General features: G+C 40.2%; 1 protein-coding gene across 2 annotated transcripts in view; it reads right to left on the bottom strand.

Annotated features, from left to right (window-relative positions):
• Positions 1 to 23900, bottom strand: part of atrnl1a (attractin-like 1a) — a 322517-nt gene that overhangs the window by 14356 nt on the left and 284261 nt on the right. For both annotated transcript variants that reach the window (XM_044372295.1, XM_044372296.1), the window contains one exon: positions 6219 to 6333. In XM_044372295.1, the coding sequence (XP_044228230.1) occupies positions 6219 to 6333 (115 nt within the window). The remainder of the gene's footprint in view (positions 1 to 6218; positions 6334 to 23900) is intronic.

Here is a 23900-nt window from a genome sequence, read left to right on the forward strand (position 1 = left end):
GAATCCCGGACTTTTCCCACTCATACCGCCCACACCCACTCACTGTTATCATAGAGTACTGCTCACACTGCCTGCTACGGTGCTGCAGTCGCTCAAAACATGAATGAGCGGGAATCATTGTCTCGGATGAGATCGTCAGCGAGTGACTCGAGTCGAGACAGCTACTGGCAGCTACTCACTGAACGAGATCAAATGAACCGTTCTCTCGGACGAAGACGTATGAGTGAACGAGAAGCGATTTAATCAGACAGACGGCAGGTTAAATTGAACAAGACTGAAGGAACTGCTGCTCTCTGGAACTAGGAGGTCTGCTACCTGCCCCTCAAAAAGACCAACAGATCATTAGTCAGTGTCACATCACATTTCTGTAACATCGTATTGCTTATATAGCCTACCTACATACTAGTGGGATGCTGAATCAATGCATTTAAATTAATATTTTATCTTTATTAATGTAAACTTATACATGATGACTGGTCATGCACTGAAGAGAAATATTGAAGGGCAGGCAGCACTAGCTGTCGAATGTGCCTGTACTATAACCGAGTGTCACGGAGAAACTGACAGCATATTTCGTATTAAGAGTAAGTATCAAAACTCGAAAGGTGCGATACATTTACATGTATCAACTCGAAGGAATCCGTACTGTGAAAAGAATCGTTTATTACGAATAATTACTAACGTGCAACCACAAAATCTGAGTCATAAAAACAGACAGCCTTCAGCTCAATCAGACGACGAACGGGACCTTTACAAGCTTTACAGTTCAGCAGGAAGTGAGATACGTTCCTACAGCCATGTAATTAACTATCGTCATGTTGTGCGTTAAAGATCCACTGCTACAAATATAGAGCATTTATTACTGAGCCACACACATAAAGCTCCTGCTGTCACCGTAAACATAACAGACAGCGGTTCCGCTCAAACTACTCCCTGTTTCTAAACCACAGCAACCTTTCAAAACACTAAATTTCATTTGACACCATAACTATGTAGGAGTAATCTGTTTGTCTGTCAGTAGTGAGATTTTATTACATCACCTACTGAGCATTTACCTAATGACAGAGACCCTGCCTCTTTGTGAGGTTAACATCGTGCTCACGGTTAATTGAAATCTACAACGCTGTCACATCACTACACAGAACAATGAAGCATGAATAAAAGCCGTCGGATGATCAGACGGCTTATAAATAAAAGCTTAGCTAGACAGTCGAAAGCCACTTTACTGGAGGTGAAACTGCAAGTAAGCAGGTCTGATATATCGGCTATCACTCTTCATTACATATAAAACAATAATAAGTATGTTTGGTCGAAGTTGAACCAGTTGTCCGAACCATTCATACCTCCGGTTTCTGTGACTTATTTTTACAAGCTCAACTTATTCAAATCAACAATTAAATCAGTTTAAATGTGTTTTTTGTGATTTAGCTCAACATAAAGTAGCCTGTTTTCCACTCCTTTTCTTGGACACTGAGCTGTTTACTGCTCCTCCATTTGCTCCTAATGCACTTGTTACCATTAACCTCTTCAGAGGTTTTTTTTTTTTTCAGCAGCATAATTACCTCTGAGGGAAGCGAAGGCTTTCATTTTCTCGCTCTTACGCATTCGGTCCACCTCTTTCTCTCCCCTGAATTAGACTACAGCGATTGTTGCTGTGTTTTAAAGGCTTCAACCGAAAGCTCCTTCTAGATGAGAAAAAAACGCTCTCTCGCAAAGTGCTTCATTTTCCGTCTGCTCTGCTCGTTTCCCTCCTCTGTCAGGCGCTCGCCATGTTTAAGGCTTCCTGCCTGAAGGAAGAGAAGCTTCTCACACCTGCTCTAGTTACATACAGTCCACCTTATAAAGACTGAAACAGACAAACTGACAGCAGTCTCACGCAAAGCTGCAGGGGGAGAGGAACATATAAAGAAGGGGAAGGGTCTGGGAGACTGAATGTAAACGTGTGAGCAGAGAGAGTACGAGAGGTTGACTGAGGTGGAAGATGAGCTGGAGGGAAAGAAAATTGGCCTCGTGCTGACGGTGCATAATGCTGCAGGCCTCGGTCAGGTCTATGAGGAAGTGCTGCTGTCATCTCAGTGATTTTTTTACAGCCCCGCGGTGGTCGGCTGGAGCAACCGGGGGGATATCGCATGTCGTGGGTCTATAGTGGCAACATGAGCTCAGACTGTGGAAAGTCAGGATGTCTCTTTGAGGGGAACAATTGATCTAATATTAAGTGTTGGAGAGAAACCAGGCAGGTCTAACCACATCAGGCCTCCTGAAAGGTGCCATATGTCAAGAGATTTTCTGAATAATACATAATATGGCTCTGGAAAACATGCTGATGCTTAAAGTAAGAAACAATATAAACATGTTGATTTTAACCAATTGTTGACCTGCAGAATAACTGTCGTGTTGCTGCTTTTTCTTTTTTCTGCTTTATTTATTTATTTATTCGGTTAAGAGGTTTGCAGAATTTCCCAGAAAAAAAAAACAGCAAATCAGAAGCTGGAACCAGTAAATCTTTGGCACTTTTGCTTGATAAATGATAATTGATTTTCTGCTGATCGACAAATCGGTAAATCAACGAATAGCTTCAGTACCAAACAGCTCAAACAGCGAGTCTCGACAGGAATGACACACGAGAGAAGTGATAATATGTTATATATGTTAGAAGAAAACAGACGCTGAAGCTGCTAAAACTGGGTGCAAAATACAAAATGCAGCATATACCTGCAGCCAGAACATACTGTATCTCAAACTTCCCTCGAACAGTTGACATTCGATTTTATTTTTAGGCACCGTCTGTCAGAAAATACACATTTGTGCTTGACCACACTGCCAGACAGCAGCACTGCAGTGACCATTGTTATCTCTGCCAAGGTACAAACTGCTTCTTGCAATTGTATGACAGACAAAAAGTGAGTTTAGGAGTTTTTTTTTCTCTGCAACACCATGTACTACAAAAGTGGTTTATCAGTATTTACAGCTGCATATTTGCTCCTGACCACCTCCTAATCTGAGCCTCACAGACAGCATCAATTTGATAAATTTGCAGGTTAAAATACATGCTGGTTAAATCTGGATTACATTTGGTTTAAAAATTATGTTGTTGGATTCCCAAGTTATATATATATATCAATTGTTTCAGCAGCATTTCAGTTACAACGTTTCATTTTACTGCGTCATATTGAAAGTTTGTCATTTAAATGCTATAAAAACACATATAATGTGAGTAACCTAGACATTTACTGAATTGGCCCGACTATAAGACCACTGCTCCTTTTCCAACAGCTGTTTTTATTTAAAAAAAACTTTAAGAAGATACATCACATTTTCACATTCGTCCTGTTGGGAAAGTTTCCCTGAGAAACTATTAATCCAAGGTCCTCATCCATGAAGCCTTGTATTCAAAAAGTGTAAAAGTGAAATACTTTCATTAAAACAATATATATCCCACAATTGAGTGTCTTTTCCATCAGTCACACACTCATACTTTCTCCTGCTCCTGATTTTCTTTGGCATTTTTAAGACCGTCTGTTTTAGCTGCTCGTCATCTGTAACAACAGTGATTCTCGGCTGCTTGACAGACGATTGTGGTCCATTTCTGCAGTAAAGACGTAGGAAGGCACTTTCAACACATTACACAAGCCTTCAGACACTCCTGCAAGCTAAACTGAGCTAATGAAACACTTTTAGGGGCGACTAACTCTAAAAGACTCAATATAAACTCGAATGCTCTTGCTAGCCTAGCAACATCAAGGCTACAAACAACCTACAATGCAACATCCTCTGTAGGTGCTGATATTACGCCGGTACTTACTTCATTCAAAAAAATCCAAATCTGATCTTGTGAACATAGTTGCCTAGTCATCAAACATGTGACAACCACGACTCTTTCAATTGTAATTTCCAGAATAAAAAAAAAGAATAATCAGTTTATATGAATGAATACAAAACTCCTCACTTCCAGCAGACGTCTTTTGACCTGCAAATCACCAAATTAACGGTTACTACTGTAGGCCAATGCAGCCTGAATGTACAGTATTCAGATGGGTCGACACACTACTCCAGAACAGAACAAACTTAGATGATGGATAAATTCACACATCAAACACGTAAATGTAGCACAAAAAGTGAGGAAATGTGTGTTTGGTAGATTATGTCTTTGTTGTAACAATGCTTCTTGGCAATAAATCTTATACCATTGGAAAGCCTGTTTATTTCCCTTCTAAATGGTGCCACATTTGTAAGGAACATGCATTTGTGGGATGAGCAGCAGAGCTGAGTATGTGGGTTACGCCCATGAAAAATATGCCAAAACTTCTCTGCCAATGCCAAACAGCTTATTCTGCCATTGACTCTTGTTTGGTGTTTGGTTGATCGGATGATTGAGGTTTGAAGAAACAAGACATATTGGCAATTTAACAATTTATTCATTTAACAAACAGGAGCCTCAGTAGCATGGGGAAGAACCATACACAGCCACAACACCCTGGCACCTCCTCCTCATGCTGGTCACCAGCCTGGTCACACACTGCTGTGGGACGGCATCCCCACATACTCAGCTCTGCTGCTCATCCCACAAATGCATGTTCCTTACAAATGTGGCACCATTTAAAAAGGGAAATAAACAGGCTTTCCAACAATATAAGATTTATTGCCAAGATGCATTGTTTTTTTTGTGCTATATTTACTTTACTGACTGTATGACTCAGTAAACTTGACATGACATCCTGATTACTCATGCAGAGTGCTGGACTGAACGTTATGTGATTACAGAGAGACTGTTGGATGCAGACCTGCAGTACCTTAAGACAATTAAGATAAGCGCCTTTTTTTTTTTAGTAGTTAAACTAGTAGTTAGAAGTGCCAATAAAGTCTTTGGTCTGCCTTGACTCAAGTTATGACTTGCAGGGATTGAATGTGTAATCTTTGGGCTATGAAACAGCCTCCTGCACTATTAAACTGCACTTTTGCTCTGCTGTGTGGCTGTAAAATGTTGTAATGATGACAGAGCCAGGAAACATCAACACTTTTGATGATGCCTCAGAAGCCGTCAAATTTAAGAGTGTTTACTCCGCTTTTGTTCAAACTGCCAAAGCTTGTTTTTTTTTTTTTTTACATGAATGCTGAGTGGGGGAAGCCGCCACAAGGCACACGAGAAGCACCACTCGCTACATCTGGAGTCCTTTTTTAGAGATCGTTGAGCTTCTGAAAACGGTTCAACTTGTAAAAAAGGGATTGCAAACGGTGTCGAGTGTGTGTGTTTGTGATCCTACAGTGACAAAAACACAGCTTAGAGACAGCTGACAGTTTACAACAACAGCGACAATCGAATGAAAACGGAGAAATCACCTACAGGACGGTTGACATGTGTTACACTTAATCATAAAAAGTCACATTAGCTGTTCCTGTTAAGTGTCTGACAGTTGGGCATAAATATGGTTTGCTGATAGTTGCAGCTACTGCAGCTGGTCATTATGCACAACCTGCCTTTTCAAAATTATCAGCACAAAATGTGGTTGAGACAGCGTTTTTTTTCCTCCATAAAAAATATGTATAATGTTATGCACCACCTTACTGGACAGTGTTTGCAAAGCATACAAAGAAACTGTCAACAGGCTACTTTCAAAATGGTCGATAATCAGCCCAAAAAAAACATGAACAATGCTGAAGAAATTGGAAATTGGCAGGTGGGGGGGGTTGGTATAATACCAAATATATCCATACTTCTGCTGATGGAAACAAAAACGATGCACATCAGCATCAACACAGTATCTCCATGTAGCTAGTAGGTGATGTGCAGAGATCCCTGTATTTGTATTTGTATCTGTATTTGTTGATGCAGCAAAATTATTTGTATTTGTATTTGAATAAAAGTGGAAAGAGGCTTAGAGTGTCCCCACACTGGGTCTTGAAGTGGAGTCATAGACCATAGATCATAGACGACTGCACTGACTACTGAGCTAAAACTTTACTCATCACCTCATTGCAGACAGACCTCTAACTAACAAATATTTTTTTTAAATATTTGTATGAAACAAATATTCATAAAAAAAAACTATTATTTGTGCTTTGCCTAATAATGTATTTGTATTCGGGAACACCCCTAGTAGCTAACCCTGCTACCTCTGCTGCTTCAGCCAAAGAAAATTATCTTTATTATCTAAATTATTTTAAGAATCCTCATTTGAGACAGATGAATATCTGTTTGAGCGTATTCGTGTGGGTCGTACCAGACTGTCCTGGTGGAGGTATTCCAGACGGGACTCTGGGCAGATACAGCAACACCGTCAGAACTCCCGCTCTGCTCCCCCAGCACGGCTCCATGGCTATGGGCTTCGGCACCGCCTGTACACACACACAGAATACACACATGAAGGATAATCAAACAATAGAACAGAGTTTAAGTGTTTTATACAGTATTATTCACTTTTATATCAAGTGAATGGGAAGGTGTGTCCAAACAGAGCAGCTATCAGGAGGATGTAGCGGGTCTCCCTCAAACACGGAGCTCCACCTGTCCTGCCTGGTTCCCTGCTGCCACCACCCCCCCCCCCCCCCCCAATGATCAAAGCTCCCAGATGGGAAGAACAAGGCGACTGGCAGCCTGCGGAGCTCCACCTGCTGTGCAGCCGATGTAGACAGGAGACCGTTTTGTCTCTCTTACCAGGTAAGTGTGGACATACACATGTTTGGGAAATCAGTTGTCACATACGTACATTCTACTTGTGTGTTTTGAGACGGTCACAGTATGTAAGCCGTAGGTGTTCTCATTTATATCCACACCATTTTCTACATGTGGCCTCTTCCTGCTCCATCCATCCTTTATATTATCACCCCCAAAAAAAGAGCCTCAAATCAAACCAGAATTATATTCGACCACACAGAATCCAATCTTTTGCTTTCTAATTATCATTAGAATGAAGTCAAAACTTCTTATGTTGTGGTTTATACATGAGGCTCATTGTTTTTTTTTTTTGTATTTTAACAGTTTTGCACCAAAAATATTGGATTTTTTTTATACAAATGTATCCATGAATATACATTTTTTATGCTTAATACAACTGTTTTCTTGTTCAACACATTGTTGAACAGCATAGACAGCATTAATATTAAGTGAGGTAATATAAAATAAAGAGAAAACTTGGAAAATATGAAATTACCAACACCTTTTTGAACGTATCTGAATCTATTACCCTTCTTGATTTAATTAACAAGCATTATAAAAATAACCATCCCTATATTTACAGTACCGCTGGGACTCATTGTATATAATGTGTCTTACTGTCTGTATAATACATTTCTAATGGCTCAGATAGAGTTTCCTTACACTGGAGTACATGACAAGGAGAACAGTCGTTGAGTTATTGACCAGGGTCAATCTGTGTGACCTCTGTGGCACAGCGTACCACAGAGGTCACACAGATAGACCCTGTTTATTACTGTGGTCTGTGGGGGAAGTGAGACAACACACACACACACACACATACAAGGAGCTCACACTATACCTTTTCTTTACTACAGCTTTTGTTTTACATGTTTTAACCATTTCCTTGATTACTTATTGCTTCTTATTCTACCTTTCTATTGATCCTTCAACCTCGATTTCTCCGAGTAAAATGAATAAAGATCAAAACATCCAATACATGTGCTTACTGTCTGCCTCAAATACCACTTGCACAGTTGAGAATCTCTTCTCGAGATGACAAATCCATACAAAGCAGATAGACAAACACTGGCCACAAGGCTACTGTTCAGCAGACTGTTTACAGAAGTCAGCAGGGCTTACCAGGATATGAATACAAATCATCCATATTTACTGTGTTTTAATGTAAGATACCTCCACTCTGAAGGTTCTGAATCTGTCTTCCACCACCGCACATATGAACACACTGCAGAAACCCTCTACAATTACAACTGATGTACATACATGGACTGTATTCGTGTTTGCACATTGTAAAGCACTTTGTAACCTTGTTAAGTAAAGTGAGGCTGCAACCAACGATTATTTTCATTATCAATTAATCTGCTGATTATTGTCTCGATTAATTGATCAATCCTTTAGCCTATAAAAATGCCATAATAGTGAAAAATACCTGTAATTTTCCACAGCCAAAGGTGACATCGCCAACAATTCAAAACCCAAAATTACAACTATATGAAAACACAGAAAAGCAGTAAATCTTTGCATTTTAGAAGCTGGAACCAGCAAATGTTTGGCATTTTTACTTATTAAAACAATTAATCAATTATCAAAAAAGTTCTGTTAATTGACTAATCAATTAATCAACTCATCGTTTAAGTAAAGATTATTATATGTTGTAACTGGTGTGATGGTTTCCTTGCTGACTGCACAATGTCTCCTTTTAAATAAGAGATCTGTAAACACTCTGAGGGCTTTAGGCTGCATTTACACCAAACGCAGCATGACGGCACAGCGGGCTGCAGTGGTTGGGGGCGTGTTGTTTGAGGTACCGGTGAGAAATTGGAATACGATCCAGGAAGTGGGGTTGGAGTTACAGATTAATGCGTTTAAGGACTTATCAGAAGCCAAAACACCGACTCTGGAAAGTTATCACAGCGGCAACTGTTTTATCTTTTGTTGCAACGATCATCAGGTAAACAGCAAATACAGCGTTCATGTTACAAAGTCATCCACCAGGAATGTGCACATGCATGTATGTGATTGGCCGATGCAGTGTGATGTCAGGTAGCGTTTCGGCAAATGTTGAGTCCAACGTCTTACCGGACGGCTACTGCGGTTTTTGCTGCGGTTTTTCACAGATTGCCGGATTTGGTCTGAACGCATCGTTACTCAGATCTATCAGTACTTTGTTGACTGCAAAACGATCAAGACATAACTTTACTTTTTACTTCTACTTCATTGCCATCTGCTTTTCCTAATTTATTTTGGAAAAAAAAAAAAAAACAAACAAACAGAAGAATATTAAATGCACTTTAACTTAAGTCCGACAGTAAAACACTGCGGGCAGCTCAGAGCACGACTGTGTCAAACCGCATGAATGTAACGCAAAAAGGACCATCTGTGCTCAATCATTGTAAATAAAAGCTTTCCAAAATATTTCATTACTGCGGGTGACCTTCAACTCTGAGGACTGAACTCAAACTGTCCCGCATCTTATAATTGAATATAGCAGTATGTTAACCAGCCGGCAGAGTATGTATGCAGAGTAATTAGATGACACATCGACACAGTAGGCTGCTATCAAAGTAGTTATCAAGTTAACACAACACACAGCGCTCGGACCACCTCGGTACAAACACAGAAGACACACACACACACACACACACACACACACACACACACATAAACATCCCCTCCGGTGCTAATAGGTTTAAGTGCTGGAGCGTACAGCGTAATTAGAGGCTAGAGGCTCCTCTGTTTGTTTAGTGTTTCAGGAGTGTCAGGAAATGATGAATTCCCTACTAACTAGAAACACACACACACACACCCACACACACATTTTAGTCACTCACATACACAAACTGGCACTGTAACTAAAACTTCCTATTAGCAAGCATCCTCTCTCCTGATTGAGATAATAAACAAACAAAACAAACAAGTTTTTTTTGGGAGAGAGAGAGAGAGAGAGAGAGAGAGAGAGAGAGAGAAAGAGAGAGGTTGAGGAGAATTAAATGGAAAAGAGAAATGATGCAAAATTAATAACAGGTGTTTGCTGGTGCTGAAATTATAAGAATGTCTCCTTGTTACTGTAAAACACTCACACACACACACACACACACACACACACACACACAACTTATTTACTCACTTCACGGTGGCTTTAAACCGTCGGTATGGTTTCCAAAGCAACAGCTGCTGACTTTAGTGAGTGTGTGTGTGTGTGTGTGTGTGTGTGTGTGTGTGTGTGTGTGTGTGGTAACAATCCACTAGCTCCTTTGATCGCACAAACCACAGAAAAACCAGCACATACACGTACATCATGTGTTTACATGACATCATGTTTACGAGACATTATTTCCTCCAGGTTAGTTGTGTTTAAGGTCATTAAAATTCTCACTTGAGTAAATGTTAAAGATACCTGAAGAACAGGAAGTCAGGTTAAGGTCATATATTGTGAGTACATGTCTAGTGTAGCAATTATCAAAAGACAGGCTTCACAGGAAGTAAGGAAAAAATGTTTGTCTTTAAAATTATGTTCAGAAATGTATTGTTTTTGTCTTAAATGCAGGTAAATCCTGCTGAAGACAAAATGCTGAAGAACATGATTTGAAACTGACTTAAATAGACGCAGGCCTCAGGAAAAAATACACTACAATAAAATAAAACAAAAATATGTTTGGTGACAACCAGCAGATTACACTTAAAGTTTAATTTCAGTTCATATTTTTAAAATATGATGAAGTAAAAGCCATAAAAAGATCAATACCTGAACAATCAAGTTTTGTTATTTCTCTCTAATTTGACGTATTTATCCTTAAACCTGCAATAACTGTCTGCTGCCGGTGTCAAATTATGAACGCAACACTGACATATCATCACTTTTTAACTTGATATGTTGAACTTGTTGTTTATTTCCACATCCAGCAGTTACTGAGCAACATCATCAGTCGTTTGGAGTCGTGTTTCTGTCCACCTGGTGAATCTAAGTCCAATATTCACTCTGTTTTTTGTTTTTGCTCTCTACCGACTCCTGAGGGAAATATCTGGCTCTTTAGCTGCTAAATGCTCCACTGTGTTCACCAGCTAGTCGCTAACTATGTCTGTTTTCCTTTTGGTGCTGAGCAGGTAGTGTGCAGTGGGGTCTTTAGAGCTTTTTCTCTGAAAACGACGCTATGGGAGAACTGAGAGTGAACCCAAAACGGTAAAGTTGCAGCCAAACAGTTTAACAATGAGCTGAAATTCACTACAAAGCTCCATAAAGCCGAGGGGAGCTGCAGAGTCACTGATAATTCACTGTAGATTCATCATTTAGTACATTGTTATAATAAAAATATTGATTACAGCCACTTTAAGGACAAACTAAAGTGCTGGATACATTTCTTACCACATAAAACAAGATTCAAGATTCATTTAATGCTCTTAGAGTTCTGCCCTCTCGCCCAAAAACACTTTCTTCTATACAGTCATTACCAAATATACTGTTTTAAAATGATTACCACTTTTTTTTCTGGGCATCACAAACACTCTAAAATGACTGTAATATCAGAATTTGAGCAATTATGTCCAAAAAAGTGACAAAAACAACTCAAAGCATCTCCTCTTGTTCAGTTTACACCACTTATTTGTTACAGAAACGCGCCGATTTGTCGATACCTTTTAACACACACAAGTTGAAAAATTGACGTACGCGTGTGTGTGTGTACAGTTCCATTAGCGAGTCGACCCGCCACGCATCACACGCGACCGTTTGATCTCGATAGTTATTAACAGACTGCTTAGCAAAATGACAAATCTAACAGTAGGGAACGTTTCCCTGAATCTCCGTGTACTGTGTAGGTGCTGGTGTAGAGCAAGTAAGTGTGTGTGTGTGTGTGTGTGTGTGTGTGTGAGTAAATGATGAAGCAGAGCCAGGCTGATGTGATGACTATAAGAGCTTTCTCTGGCTCCTTTCCCAACCTAATCACAGTAAGTGAGAGAGAGAAAGAGAGAGAGAGAGAGGGAGGGAGGGAGAGAGAGAGGCAGATGTGATAATTAAGATAGAAAGAAGAGAGAGGTAGGACAGAAAATGAAAAAAGAAAAAAAAAAAAGAGAGGTGAATAGAGAGGTTAGTAAGGTTAGTAAAGGAGAATCAGGTGGGTGGAGTCCAGGTAGCCATTTAAGTCAATGGCACCAATCCTGCTGAGCTGTCTGTCCAGTATAAAAGCTTTCTCAGCTGACAGCCAGTAAGTAGAGCTGAAGAGAACAGAGGTTTTGACCTGACAGCGAGTGAGATCAGGGTCTCTCGTTTTATTTATATTTTAAATATCAAGTGCCACTTAGGCCCAGACAACAGTTTTTGCTGACTGTGTTCAATGTTGAAATTGGCTGCTTGGCAATATTGAGTAATTTCAGTACTTCATTCTATAAAGAATTATTGGAAATAATCCAGAAAGATTGTTGTTTTTTTTTTTTTTTTACCATGCAGTTTTTTTTAGTGGGTTGGTGCCACCTTAAGTGGATCCTAGATGAAGCCAGAGCTGTAGTGCTTCTTTACTTCGCTTGCATTTATTGTATGTATTGTGTTTTTTTCTTTCTGTGTTCTTTATGTCTTAAAAATCATTTCCTGCACACGAGAGGATTTTCCACAGTAAAAGGTGAACACCAGGGGCCGTATTCACAAAACATCCTAAGGCTAAAGAAATTCCTAAAACACAAGGGGTGTGTCAGTCCTAAATTCAGGACTCCTACATGTTTGGTTTAAGATCAATTCACAAAACATTTTGGTGCTTAAAGCAGCTCCTGAGTCTGAGATGAGTTCGAGGTAGTTCAGAGGATTCCTGAGTCACTACACCTGCTCAGTCAGTCAGCTGCTGCACGTAACGAGTCTCTTTGCAGTTTTAATAGAATAATAAGACAATATTTAAAGTATATTTAGATGACAGTCGAGTTAATAAGGATCCAATCAGCTCACCACAACAAACTGAAACAATGTAGTGACACCAGAGCTGACAGTTTGCGTGACTCTCTCCTTGCAGGGTTGATAACTCAGGATATCTCAGCCATCTGTCAGAATTATTTATGCAGAACCCAATTTATTCATAGTTTCTTTAAGTGTACATTCATCAACAGCTGTCTATCTATGTCTATTTATCTACAGTACCAATCAACTGGTACTGTATATCTATTGTTCTTTCTTTCTATGTGCTCTTGTATATTCATTGTTTTATTTCACATCTGCTGACACAGACCGGTCACCTGTCAACCAATCCCAACCAACCCCACCCTGTCTTTTAGTTTTAGAGTTCCCTCAGTTCCTCACTAAAAGGTACCCAAATGATACTTGCTGTAATCATTCCTCCTGTTCATACCGACCATTAGAAGATCCCTTCACAATGTAAGTGATGGGGGACAAAATCCACAGTAAATGTATTAAACAGTTTATTTGAAGCTAATATGAAGTTTCAGCTGTCCAAATGAGTCAAATCAAGTAGATATCTTTCAATGTTACAGTCTTTTTAGTGCCAAAGTCCCTCTTTTTGTCACTATACTTCCATCTGCAGCTCAACAGGGAAACACTGCCCGAGGAAACACAAAGAGGGAATTTGATGCTAAAAAGACTGTAAATGTGGCAGATATCCACTTGATATGACTAACTCAGACTGATGAAGCCTTTATCCTGGAAGGTGCAGACCTATCCAATTGCCTCTCCATTAGCTCTGCTAAATTTATGCAAATGTATGCTCTTGACATTTATTTTTACTATATTAGTTGTACTTTTTATGAGTAATATTGGACAAGGATAACATACGACTGTCAGTCATTCATCAGGATAGGGATACGAGGTTTTCAAATGTAAAAATTGGAGTAAACATCAAGGAAAAGGTGGAAGGGACAAACACCAGCGGCTGGCTCGATCACATAGACATGCGAGACCATCTTTACATCCATCTCTGCATTTATCTCAACACTGAGGTAAACGTGGAGGTATTAAACAGCAGCTGTGATCCCGGCCACATGAATCTTCTTTGTCAAGCATCCTGCTAGCCAACGTACAGCTGTCGGATAATAACCTGGACGACCTCCATGTCCGCATCAGTTTCCAATGGGATATCAGGAACCGTAAAGTCCTTTTGTTTCCCTGAAACTTGACTAAACCCTGGAATAGCAGACAGCGTCATTTAAACCAGGTGACTCTCTGTCTGTATACTAATCTGACAGAACAAAGGACTCTGGCAAGAAGGAGGCGTGTGCTTTATGGTGAACATTAAAATGCTATCCCATTCCTGCTCACATGATCTGGAGTTACTGTCAATCAAATGCAGACCACACTTTCTTCCAAAGGAATTTACATTGGTCATTATCATAGTGGTACACATCCCACCACAAGTGTGTAAAGAAGCTGCCCTGTTGGATCTTTGCAAAGACTTGAGCTGCGTACAGACCGGTAATCCTGATGCTGCGCTCATTGTAGCTGGTGACTTCAATCAGGCTAACCTTAAGAAGGCTATGCCTGACTTCCATCAACATATTGAATGTGCAAAAAGGGGAATAAACACTCTGGACCACTGCTACACACCATTAAAAAACGACTATAGAGCAGAATTGTTACCTGCGTTCGGGAAGAGCAACCATGCAGCCATCTTGCTAAGGTCAAAGTATGTAAACAAACTACGACACATGGCCGCCAAGACAAGACAAGGCAATGCAAGGCAAGTTTATTTATATAGCACATTTCCACAGCAAGGCAATTCAAGGTGCTTTGCATAAAAGATTTAAAGCATGGAAAGAGTGGTTTGTTCAGCTGAAAATACAATAGGCAGTGCTTTACCCTGCCTAAAGGATATTTACACCAGGCGCTGCAAGAATAAGCCTCAGAGAATCATTAAGGATCCCAACCACCCGGATAACAACCTTTTCTCCCTGCTACAGTCGTAAAACGTACCAGATACACCACCCCGGCGCTGAGAGAGGCTCGGGATGAGCTTCTACCCTCAGGCCACAAGGATCCTAGGCTTGACAAGGACCTAACTTTTGGTGCCACTTAGGAAGACTCCTAGAGGTAAGATAAGATACTTTGTGAAGGTCTTTAAAGAAGTGATCTGTGTGCTAAATGCTAAATCTTTCTGTAATGTTGACAATGTTCATGTTGATATCTCAGGAGTCCATATAATGTCATCATGTGAGAGGATAAATATTTGTTGCTTCTTCAATTCCAAGATGTTTTTTTCTCCATCATATATAACTGTATAAGGCTTTACAATCCAACCACACATTGCTTTGAGAGCAGAATGAGCGGGACAAGGCCATGTGGTCTAAACCTGATGACCACAACATGTGTGAATTGAGCGTGGCAGCCGTGTTGTCACACAATGTTACTTTCTTTGTACATAAAGTAAAGAGTGAATCTAACCTTGTGCCGGCTCTTTATCTTCCTAGTCCTGTTTACATCAACATGCTTCTGTTGTACAGACAAAAAGCTTCTGTCAAGTCAGTCAGACATCATGTAACCGCCGCTGTAACTGAGCAACATCTTATTTTTACAGCGTTTTCCACTAAAACAACCAGAGAGAGGAAACACACACAAGGTCACTTTACACTGTGCTTTCTTTTCGAGTCCATTTCTTCTGTCTGTTTGACTTTCTTCTTTCATTTATCAAAAATAACAAACACAGAGGAGAAAAAAAAAAAAAAAAAAGAAGAATTCTAAGACGTTTCTGGAGAAGCGAGGTCATTCAACAAAGTGTCAGTCTCACCTCTTTCCTCCTTTCATCTCTTCTCCTCACAGCTTCCTTCCTCTCCCCCTCCCCTCCATTTTTTTTTTTAATCCACATCTCTCCTTTTGTCTCTTGTACTCACCTCAAACAAACAGTTCTTGCAACAGTCGTCCCATTTTTGTCCCAGGGATGAACAAAGTGGTCAATTGAGCAGTATTTATAGGTGGGGGGTACTGCTACAGAAACATGATAGATAAATTGCCTGAGGCTAAAGGAAATTGAGCCAAAAGTTTATCTTCCTCTGAATGGCTGCTTTTTTTTTCCCTCCCTTTTTCTGTTCTGATGCTTTAACAACTTTCACTGAATTTCTGCTCTGGATTTAGTGGGGCAAAATCACAGTTGTGGTAAATTGCTAAATCCTAATCCAATCATCCAAATAAGCACGTAAGTAACTGGTTGCTAGCAAGCGGGGAATGAAAATACAATCTACTGTGAGAAAAAGTAGGGAAGGGTTTTTGTGTTTAAATGAGCAGTGGTCACTGATAAACAGCAGACAAGTACTGTTCTGTTATTATATTACAATACTCTCATTTCAAAATATGCTAATTGCAGAGTGTTAGTCAAACCAAAAAGGGAAAAAAAGAGATAATTTGCGTACTTGAGTACTGGGCATTCAATTATAATGAGGACAAAGCTTTTAGACTTTGACATTAAAATCATTTTAAACAGCTTGACACTCATAGATGGCGTGGCATAGGCGGGTTTCCAAGTGATGTCATCGGTGAGGGGGGGCAGAAGACAAACCGCAATGACTGAGAGCTTATGAGAAGATCAGCATGTGAAGTTATTTTTCTGCCTTAAGCTGCACAAATCGCAGAAGTTATGGATGGAGAATGTTCATTATCCCAAGAAGGAAACCTCCCAGTCAGCTCAGAGTGTAGAATTAGCTGTTAGCTTCAGAGATCTGGTCAGAGTCCTGAATTTAATGAAGGCGGTGGATGATTTTACACTGAAACTGCAGGGAGAAATCCTTTATTCAAGGTCAGACAGCTCACTCTTGTACTGTGTGTTTAAGGCTGTTGAATAAAGAGTGCAAACGTTCGTTAGCCTCTGATCAATGCTTTGGTGATCAGTTTGATGTGTTGTTTTCAGTGTGCTGTGCAAGCTGATAGCTTTTGGTGCAAAATGCATTGTGTTGTTACGTTACAAGAGGCAATGCACTCCATTACAAGTGTGCATAGTCTTTTGTCATGATGCTGTTTGGTTGATAAGTAATACTAAATAAATCCTGTATTGCCGATTTGCACCACAATCCAGTGTCTAGCATATTATGAGGAAACAGCAGGGTTTTCAGAATGCTAATGCTACAAATATGACCAAAATTAGTGCATCTGTGCTGTGAAGCTGTCAAGCTCATGCTAATGTTACTTTTGTGAGGGGAACTTCTGTGCTTTTAACCTTTGGTGCTGGTTGATGGTTTGGGACACATTAAGTTCACTTCTCAGTGCCTGTAAAGTTAACTTTGTGTAGTCTGTGTTAGCGTTATCACTGCTACTAGCTAGTTTCTTAGTGGAATATGTGTCATATGTTAGCTAGCCAGAGCTGACAAATGTTTGTCAAAGGTGGTGTGGACAAAAAAAAAGTTCTGGCAATTAGAGGATGTCTGTCACATAGAAATTCACCTCTAAACAGTCATTTTAATGGTTTCCAGCGAGATCTTTTATTTCTAAATACTGAAAATGTCCATATATAAGCTATCAGGACATTGTGGTTATGTATTTTCTGCCCACCTGCCCCCCTTTACAATGTTTACAGCCAAATTTTTTGGAAATTAGATAATCCACAAATATCTGTGATCACATAAAATGATCTGAATTATTCATAACTTAATGATTTTTAGTCTGGAAGCAAAATATTGAACTGTTCAGCTGAAGCTCCTCCACCATCCTCCTGTCAATTCCTCTCACCTCCAACCTCAACCCCCCCGTCTAAGCCTTTTCCTCTTGTGCATCAACCATTTACACCATTACCACCTTTCAATAGCACTTGTGTTTTTCTTTCTGGTTGACTGGGCTCTGTGATGGGTCTTTGGGTTTGGAAAATGAGGTTAAGGTAACAGGTTATTGCCTCATGAAATTCAGCTAGAGGAAATGGTGTTATCTAGGTGTCAGTGGCCTCTTACATGAAAACCAGGCTCCTCAACAAAGAGGGTCTGAAAGTAAGTAAAGTCACTATTCAATCACATTTCTTGGTTTTTATGCACTTTTGTTCATCTTCTTCTACATTATTATTTATTGAGGCTGTGGTGACACTATGAACCCATACCGATGTGATTCATTCAGCTTTTCATCATGGACACCCAACTCAAAAAAAGAGCGAAGGGATATTCTATCTTTTAATTGGTTCAATACAAACATCTGGGGCTACTGAAAAGCACTCACAGCTTCAGTGAACAAAGCTAGCTTACTGGTGATGTTGAGTTTATTCTTCCACGCAGAGGAGAAGAAACCATTTGAGAGGGTGTGATATCTCCCAGTTAAGAAGTAAGATTTGTAGGGTTTTTCCATTATTGTCCAATTGTTATGAATCACTGTTCAAATTAAAATAAAACAAAATAAGTATGTTTTAAGATGTGACAACACAATAGTTAAGGCACCCCTTGGGGAAGATCATGGTTTGGGTTAAAATGACGGTCATTGGGACTCGTATTTGGAAATGAGAAACAAACAGTAATCTCTCCTATTAAAGTTGTTACAGATGTTTTGTTGACTCATCCGTCCACCCCAACCTCCCATTTTATCAATCTATAAAAATACATTATAACTGTTGTTTTTCTTTGGAGGAAAGTCTCACAGATTTAGTGTGACCAAAAATATGAAACAAAAATGTTTATATTCAAAATGAAAATACAGTATGTGTATAATAGGGCTGAAATGATTAGCTAATTAATCAGTTAGTTGATCAACAGACAAATAATCAGCAATTTTGATCATTTACATAATTTTCTCAAGGAAAAGTGCCAAACATTTGGTGGTTTCTCAAAATGTGAGGATTTCCTGTTTGGCTGTGGGAAATGTAATTTCATCATATTTTATAGACCAAAAGATTATCTGATTAATCAACAATGAAAGTAATCTTTAGTTGCATCCTCAGTATATGTACTGTATATAAGGACAGACAGCATGGTCTCTATAGCACACTGAACACAGAGTCCTTAGCTTTGTTTTATGTTCTTTTGTCTGTTATTGGTCTTTATTACTCGGCATTAGCAGTCGCCTTCTTTTAAGTGCAATGGCTTGTATCAACTATAAAACATATTAAGATGTTATAAAACTGGCCAAAAAAAACAAGTTACAGACTGGACACAAAGAGAAAAGATGGAGAAAAAAACGGTAGAAAAAAGCAATACTTCAAGAAAAGGTGGAGCATAAAGGAGAGCTGAGAGCAGGTGTGGGATCAGATATCTGACAGGGCTAGAACTGGAATAGAAAGGTTATTCTTAGTTTTGGGGAGTAAAAATGGTTCATGCCTAAACTGGAGGGCTTTGAGATCCCACAAGGTCTTACTTAAGTTCACTTAGCCCATGCTCCTACCAGAGGGAAAAGGTATTTTTCCCTTTGCAGAATGAAAATCTGTAGAAAAATCCCACAATTTCAACTTTTCTGTTATGTCTGTAAAAGGTCTGTATGTGATATTCATCAGGGCAATGAGCTTTTTAGAAAAGGTGCGAGTTAAGTTTATTTAAAAAGCCCCAAATCATGTTCTCTCAGAGGGTTTTCACATCTGCATGAGGCCAGGAAATAGCAACATGCAAGGCCCAGCCAAAGTGAAAGAAGGTGACATCAGACATGACTTGACATAAAAACATTCCCTAAGATGTTTAAATGCTGAACTAGCTTATGAAATGCAACACCAATTCTTTTGCAATGTAGCTGGAGGTCAGAGGATGAATACTCACATAGATATGCATAATGACCAGCCCGTCCTCAAAAGAAAAATGACAGTATAGGTCAAATAGTGTAGTTTCAGTGACAGACGCCATCTAGTGGCCGCAGTAATTACGACCCAGAGAAGTGACGCAGTTCAGATGACGTGTCTATAAGGTTTCCATAATCAGAGGTGGCAGGTTGGGTAGATGGATAGATAGATAGATGGGAAAATATGGACTTAGCTGCAGGAGACCGGTGTTTTTAAAAAATCGTAACTATGATTGTCGTGGTGTTTACTGTTGCCATGACGACGAAGGTTGCCTAACTTCAAGGAAGTTGTAACTTTAACCCACACCGTGTTTCAAGAAATCATTTTAACCCAAACCATGACCTTAAACACAGCGTTGTCACATCATAAAATATATAATTATTTTTAACAGTGATTTCTAACGGTTGTGGAAAGCACCGATAGAGGCGGCATATTGGAAAACACTCCTATAGGTCGTTCTGGAGTGCGTGGTACAATCGACCTATGTGGTTGTTTAATTATGAGGATGTGTTGACAATGACGGCGCGATGACCTGTTCGTGAAACAACCTCCGTCCACCTCTCCCTCCTTCCTCCGATTTCTCTCCCTCTCTCTCTCTTCGTTGCACATCGTCTCCTCAGGTCCCCTTTTCCTCTTGTTGTCCCTCACAATCTTCAATGTCAGGTCTTTCCATCTTCCCCATTACTTCCATCAGTCTCACTTACTATCTCCTCGTCCTAATGGCCTTCTCTCTCTGTCGCTCTGTCTCTCCATTTCTGTCCGTCTCATTTCTGCCACCTCTTTTTTTTTTGGCTGTCTTGTACACTCTCTCATTCTCTTGATATGACACTATCAACCCATTGCTGGACAAATACTGTCTAATGTCTTACAGTCTTACTCTATATCCCAGCAGGTCTAGATGTCAATGTTGAAACTGGTGGAAAATTTGGTTGAAAAGTTCAACTTTTTTAAACATAATACCTTTGTTTAGATTGTGCAGCAGGTCCTAAATGCTGCTAAATGACGCTAGAACAATCATTATATGTTACCTACATGTCCAATGAACATTGAGTTTCCAATCAAATATAGCCTAGTTTTAACCAAGACGTCTCGACATCTATTTAGCTGCCAAATCAAAGCTGGAACTGTACACATCTATGCACACCGATACATACAGCTGGATTCACCTTGGAGTCAAATAAAGCTTTACCCAAGTGCTTTTTCATAACCAGAGAAAAAAACACAGCCTCCACAACTCGGGTATCAGGCATCTCTCCAAACGATACTTGTCTTATCTGTGTTCATACCGACAGAGGCCTCGGGCACAATCTCAGTACGCAGCAGGATCTTTGTTACGCTGAATGTCTTGGCATTATATCTGAAATACTTCTCTTGTGTTCAAAGCAAACTTGTGTATAAAAAGGAACTGATACAATATGAAGTGTTTTTTTTTATCAAATCTAAGCCCAGTAATAAACGTCATTATTGAGTCTATTTAGGTGAAGTTTGTGGATTTGTAAAGCTATAAATGACATCTTGCCTAAATAACCTTTTTATTGGTATTTCTGACCTTTAACTAGTAAAAATATTGTTTGACAACAATGCTGAAGAAATTAATTTCCAAAAAGAGAGAAAAAAAACACACTGAAGGATACTTTGGTTCACGATTGATTACGTTTCCTCCCCTCTGTCTCCCACTCTTTCTTCCACATCCTCCCCGGTGGCATCTTAAGTGGCTTTAAACTGACACAAAGGGGCTCGAACGGGGGGGTGTGGGGGGTTAGGGGGGGAGCTTTGAAGACGCAGTAACCCTGACCAGCCTCTGTGTCGTACACATCTCACACACACACACATATACACAAACACGCTGGTGCTCTCTGAACCCTGAGGTGTGGAGAGAGTGCCCTCCTGTCGTGCCCTCCTTAGCCGATTAGACCGGCCATGCATGTCCACCCCCGCGGGGCAGAAAATTGTTGTGTCCAATCCTCTCTCTCTCTCTCTCTCTTTCTCTCCACCCAAAAAAACCCCCTTTTTTTTCTCCATTTCATCCTCCTCTCTCTGTCTGTATCTGTCGCTGTTTTCCCCGGGGAGTCTGCTGGATTGAGAGGAAATGGTGCTGATCAGGGAGCGAGACAGATATAGTGTGTGTCTTTGTGTGTGTGTGTGTGTGTGTGTGTGTGTGTGTGAGAGCACGTTTGATGTGCTTGTCCGTCTGATATTCCGTTTTATAGCCGTTTTAGCAACCCTATTTCTGAATTTAAGGATTTCTGATTTTGTTTTCTGAGTTCTGCAAAACCTGTCAACTTCACTTCCACATCACTTGAGAAACAACCGCAGAGCGTTCATGACCTCTGACCTTTTAGAGTAGGTGAGCATGTGTTGCTGTGCCGTTCTCTCCTCGTGGCGTTTGACGAGGAGCTGTTTTCTTTTAATTAATAAAACAAGCGCAAAAAAAAAATTGCAGTTAGCCGTTTACATCTGGTTTCAGTCGTAGCCTGAGGAGAAGGAGACGGAGGGAGCAGGCGGACATGTTTTAGGTATTTCTAAGAAAAAAAAATGAAAATCCCTCCGAGCCTCCAGAGTGAGAGGAGATTTTCCGGCACAAAGTGGTATCTTTATCCCTATAATCAGAGAGATCCAACAGCAGATACAGCGTGCCCCCGTCTCTCTTCTGTTCTCCTCCTCTTCTTTTTTTTTTTTTCTTCTCTACTCTCCATAAAAACATGTGCTTCACATCTCATAAACAGTTTGTTGTCACCTACAACTCGTAAACAAGTCAACAAAAAGGCCCTGCGGAGCGGACATCTGTTGTCTCTTTGACAGCCTCCTGCAGGCCGTCCTCCGACATTATCCTGACAACTCTTACATTTAAAATGTATGAAGACGCTGACACACGGGCTGGTTTAGATGAGGAGAGAAGAGGAGAGAAAACAAGGAGAGGACGGGAGAGAAGGGACGGAGGGGTAGAGGAGAAATGAGGGGGAAGAAGAGGAAACGATGAGATAAAAGGAAGCGAGAGGGTTGAGGAGAGGAAGAGCAAAAAAGGTGAGGAGAGGAAGGAGATGGAGATGACAGGGAAAAGGATGAGATGATAGGGGGAGAGCACAAGAAAAGAGGAGGAGAAGAAGCTTAAAAGAGCAGGACAAAACAGTCTTAGTGATGAAAAGGCACAAAATGTTTACAGCAAAGCTGTAGAGATGGAAGAAGGAGTAGAAAACAGGAGCGCAGGGTGGACGGCGGGACGAGGAGAGATGATGAGACGGAGACGAGGGAGCGAGAAGATGACAAGGCTGACATCAGGAGAAGAAATGAAGAATGATATTCTTTTTAAACACACACATACACACACACACACACACACACACACAATCTTTCTCTCTGGCTTTAAGCTGCACCGCTGGGAGTCGGTGGCTCTGAGTTGCACTCTGTGTTCGTGGGAACGGAGACGGCTGCTTGTCAAGCGAATCGCTTAGTGGTGTTTGAAGGCTCCCAGAGTGGGACTGAGATCGAGTGTCATGTTGAATCAGCCTTTTGCTCCCAGAGCCCGGATGCACCATTACAGCAAATTATTTACAATTTTCATCTATTAGAGTGTTAATCTGTCTATAGATTCTGCTGCCTCACACACACACACACACACACACACACACACACACACACACACACACACAAACATCGTCTGCCTTCCTGTAAGTGATGCTTTTTATCCTTCACGCTGTACTTCTCTTCTTCTTCTCCTCATTTCTTATTTATCTTTGCCACATTCTGCATGCATTCATCACTATTTACAGTGTAGCGCTGTAAATAGTGATGTCTTCAAAACTTTCCAACATTGCTGCTGTTTGTTAAGTCCAAGTATCCCTAAGAATTACATGCACCTCATGATTTACATCCAACGCAGGAAGTAATGGGCGAGTAGTAAAGGTGTGGAGGTCAGTCAGACTTTCATGCAAGAGACTGGTTTTCAGAGACTGTCCTCTCGAGAAAAACGACAGAATCAGCTGTAAATGTCCCCCAAAAAACATTCAAAACAACATTCAAGTGACAGAAGCCCTCTGTTGTTATAATAATGTAGTAATTATGATGTGTGAGGAGGAGGTCGGGGTTGGATGGATGGGTCAATAAAACACTGGACTTTGACACAGGAGATCGCTGTTTCTTTTCTGCAATAACTATGAGCATTTTAGTTGCCTAACTGTAAATGTCCCTTGACTGCAGATCACTAGCATTAGCACATTAGCACAACCTTTCCCTCACCTTAACCATACATTAGCTGCACATATTGCAGAAAGTGGGAAATGTAAAAACTTTGGCATCGGACATAAAAAAAAACAACAAAAAATGCCATCAGGGTTTTGCAGAATCCTCTAATATTGACAGTCTTGTCTTGGTTTGCTCAGAATCTGCTGCTGACCTTAATTCACTTCCTGATATACTGCCCCCGCCTTTCATGTACTTATTTATTGGTATTTTCTTTTTTAATAAGCACAAAAGCAAAGCTCTGTAAGGAATGGGACTGTTCCTCACAGATCTGTTAATTCCCCCCGACTTATAATATGATAATAAACTTTATTTGCCTGCTTCTCTCCTTAATTTCTACCATATTCTGTTTGTCTTCC

This window comes from Thunnus albacares, chromosome 14, assembly GCF_914725855.1.
Source record: "Thunnus albacares chromosome 14, fThuAlb1.1, whole genome shotgun sequence".
Classification (NCBI taxonomy): domain Eukaryota; kingdom Metazoa; phylum Chordata; class Actinopteri; order Scombriformes; family Scombridae; genus Thunnus; species Thunnus albacares.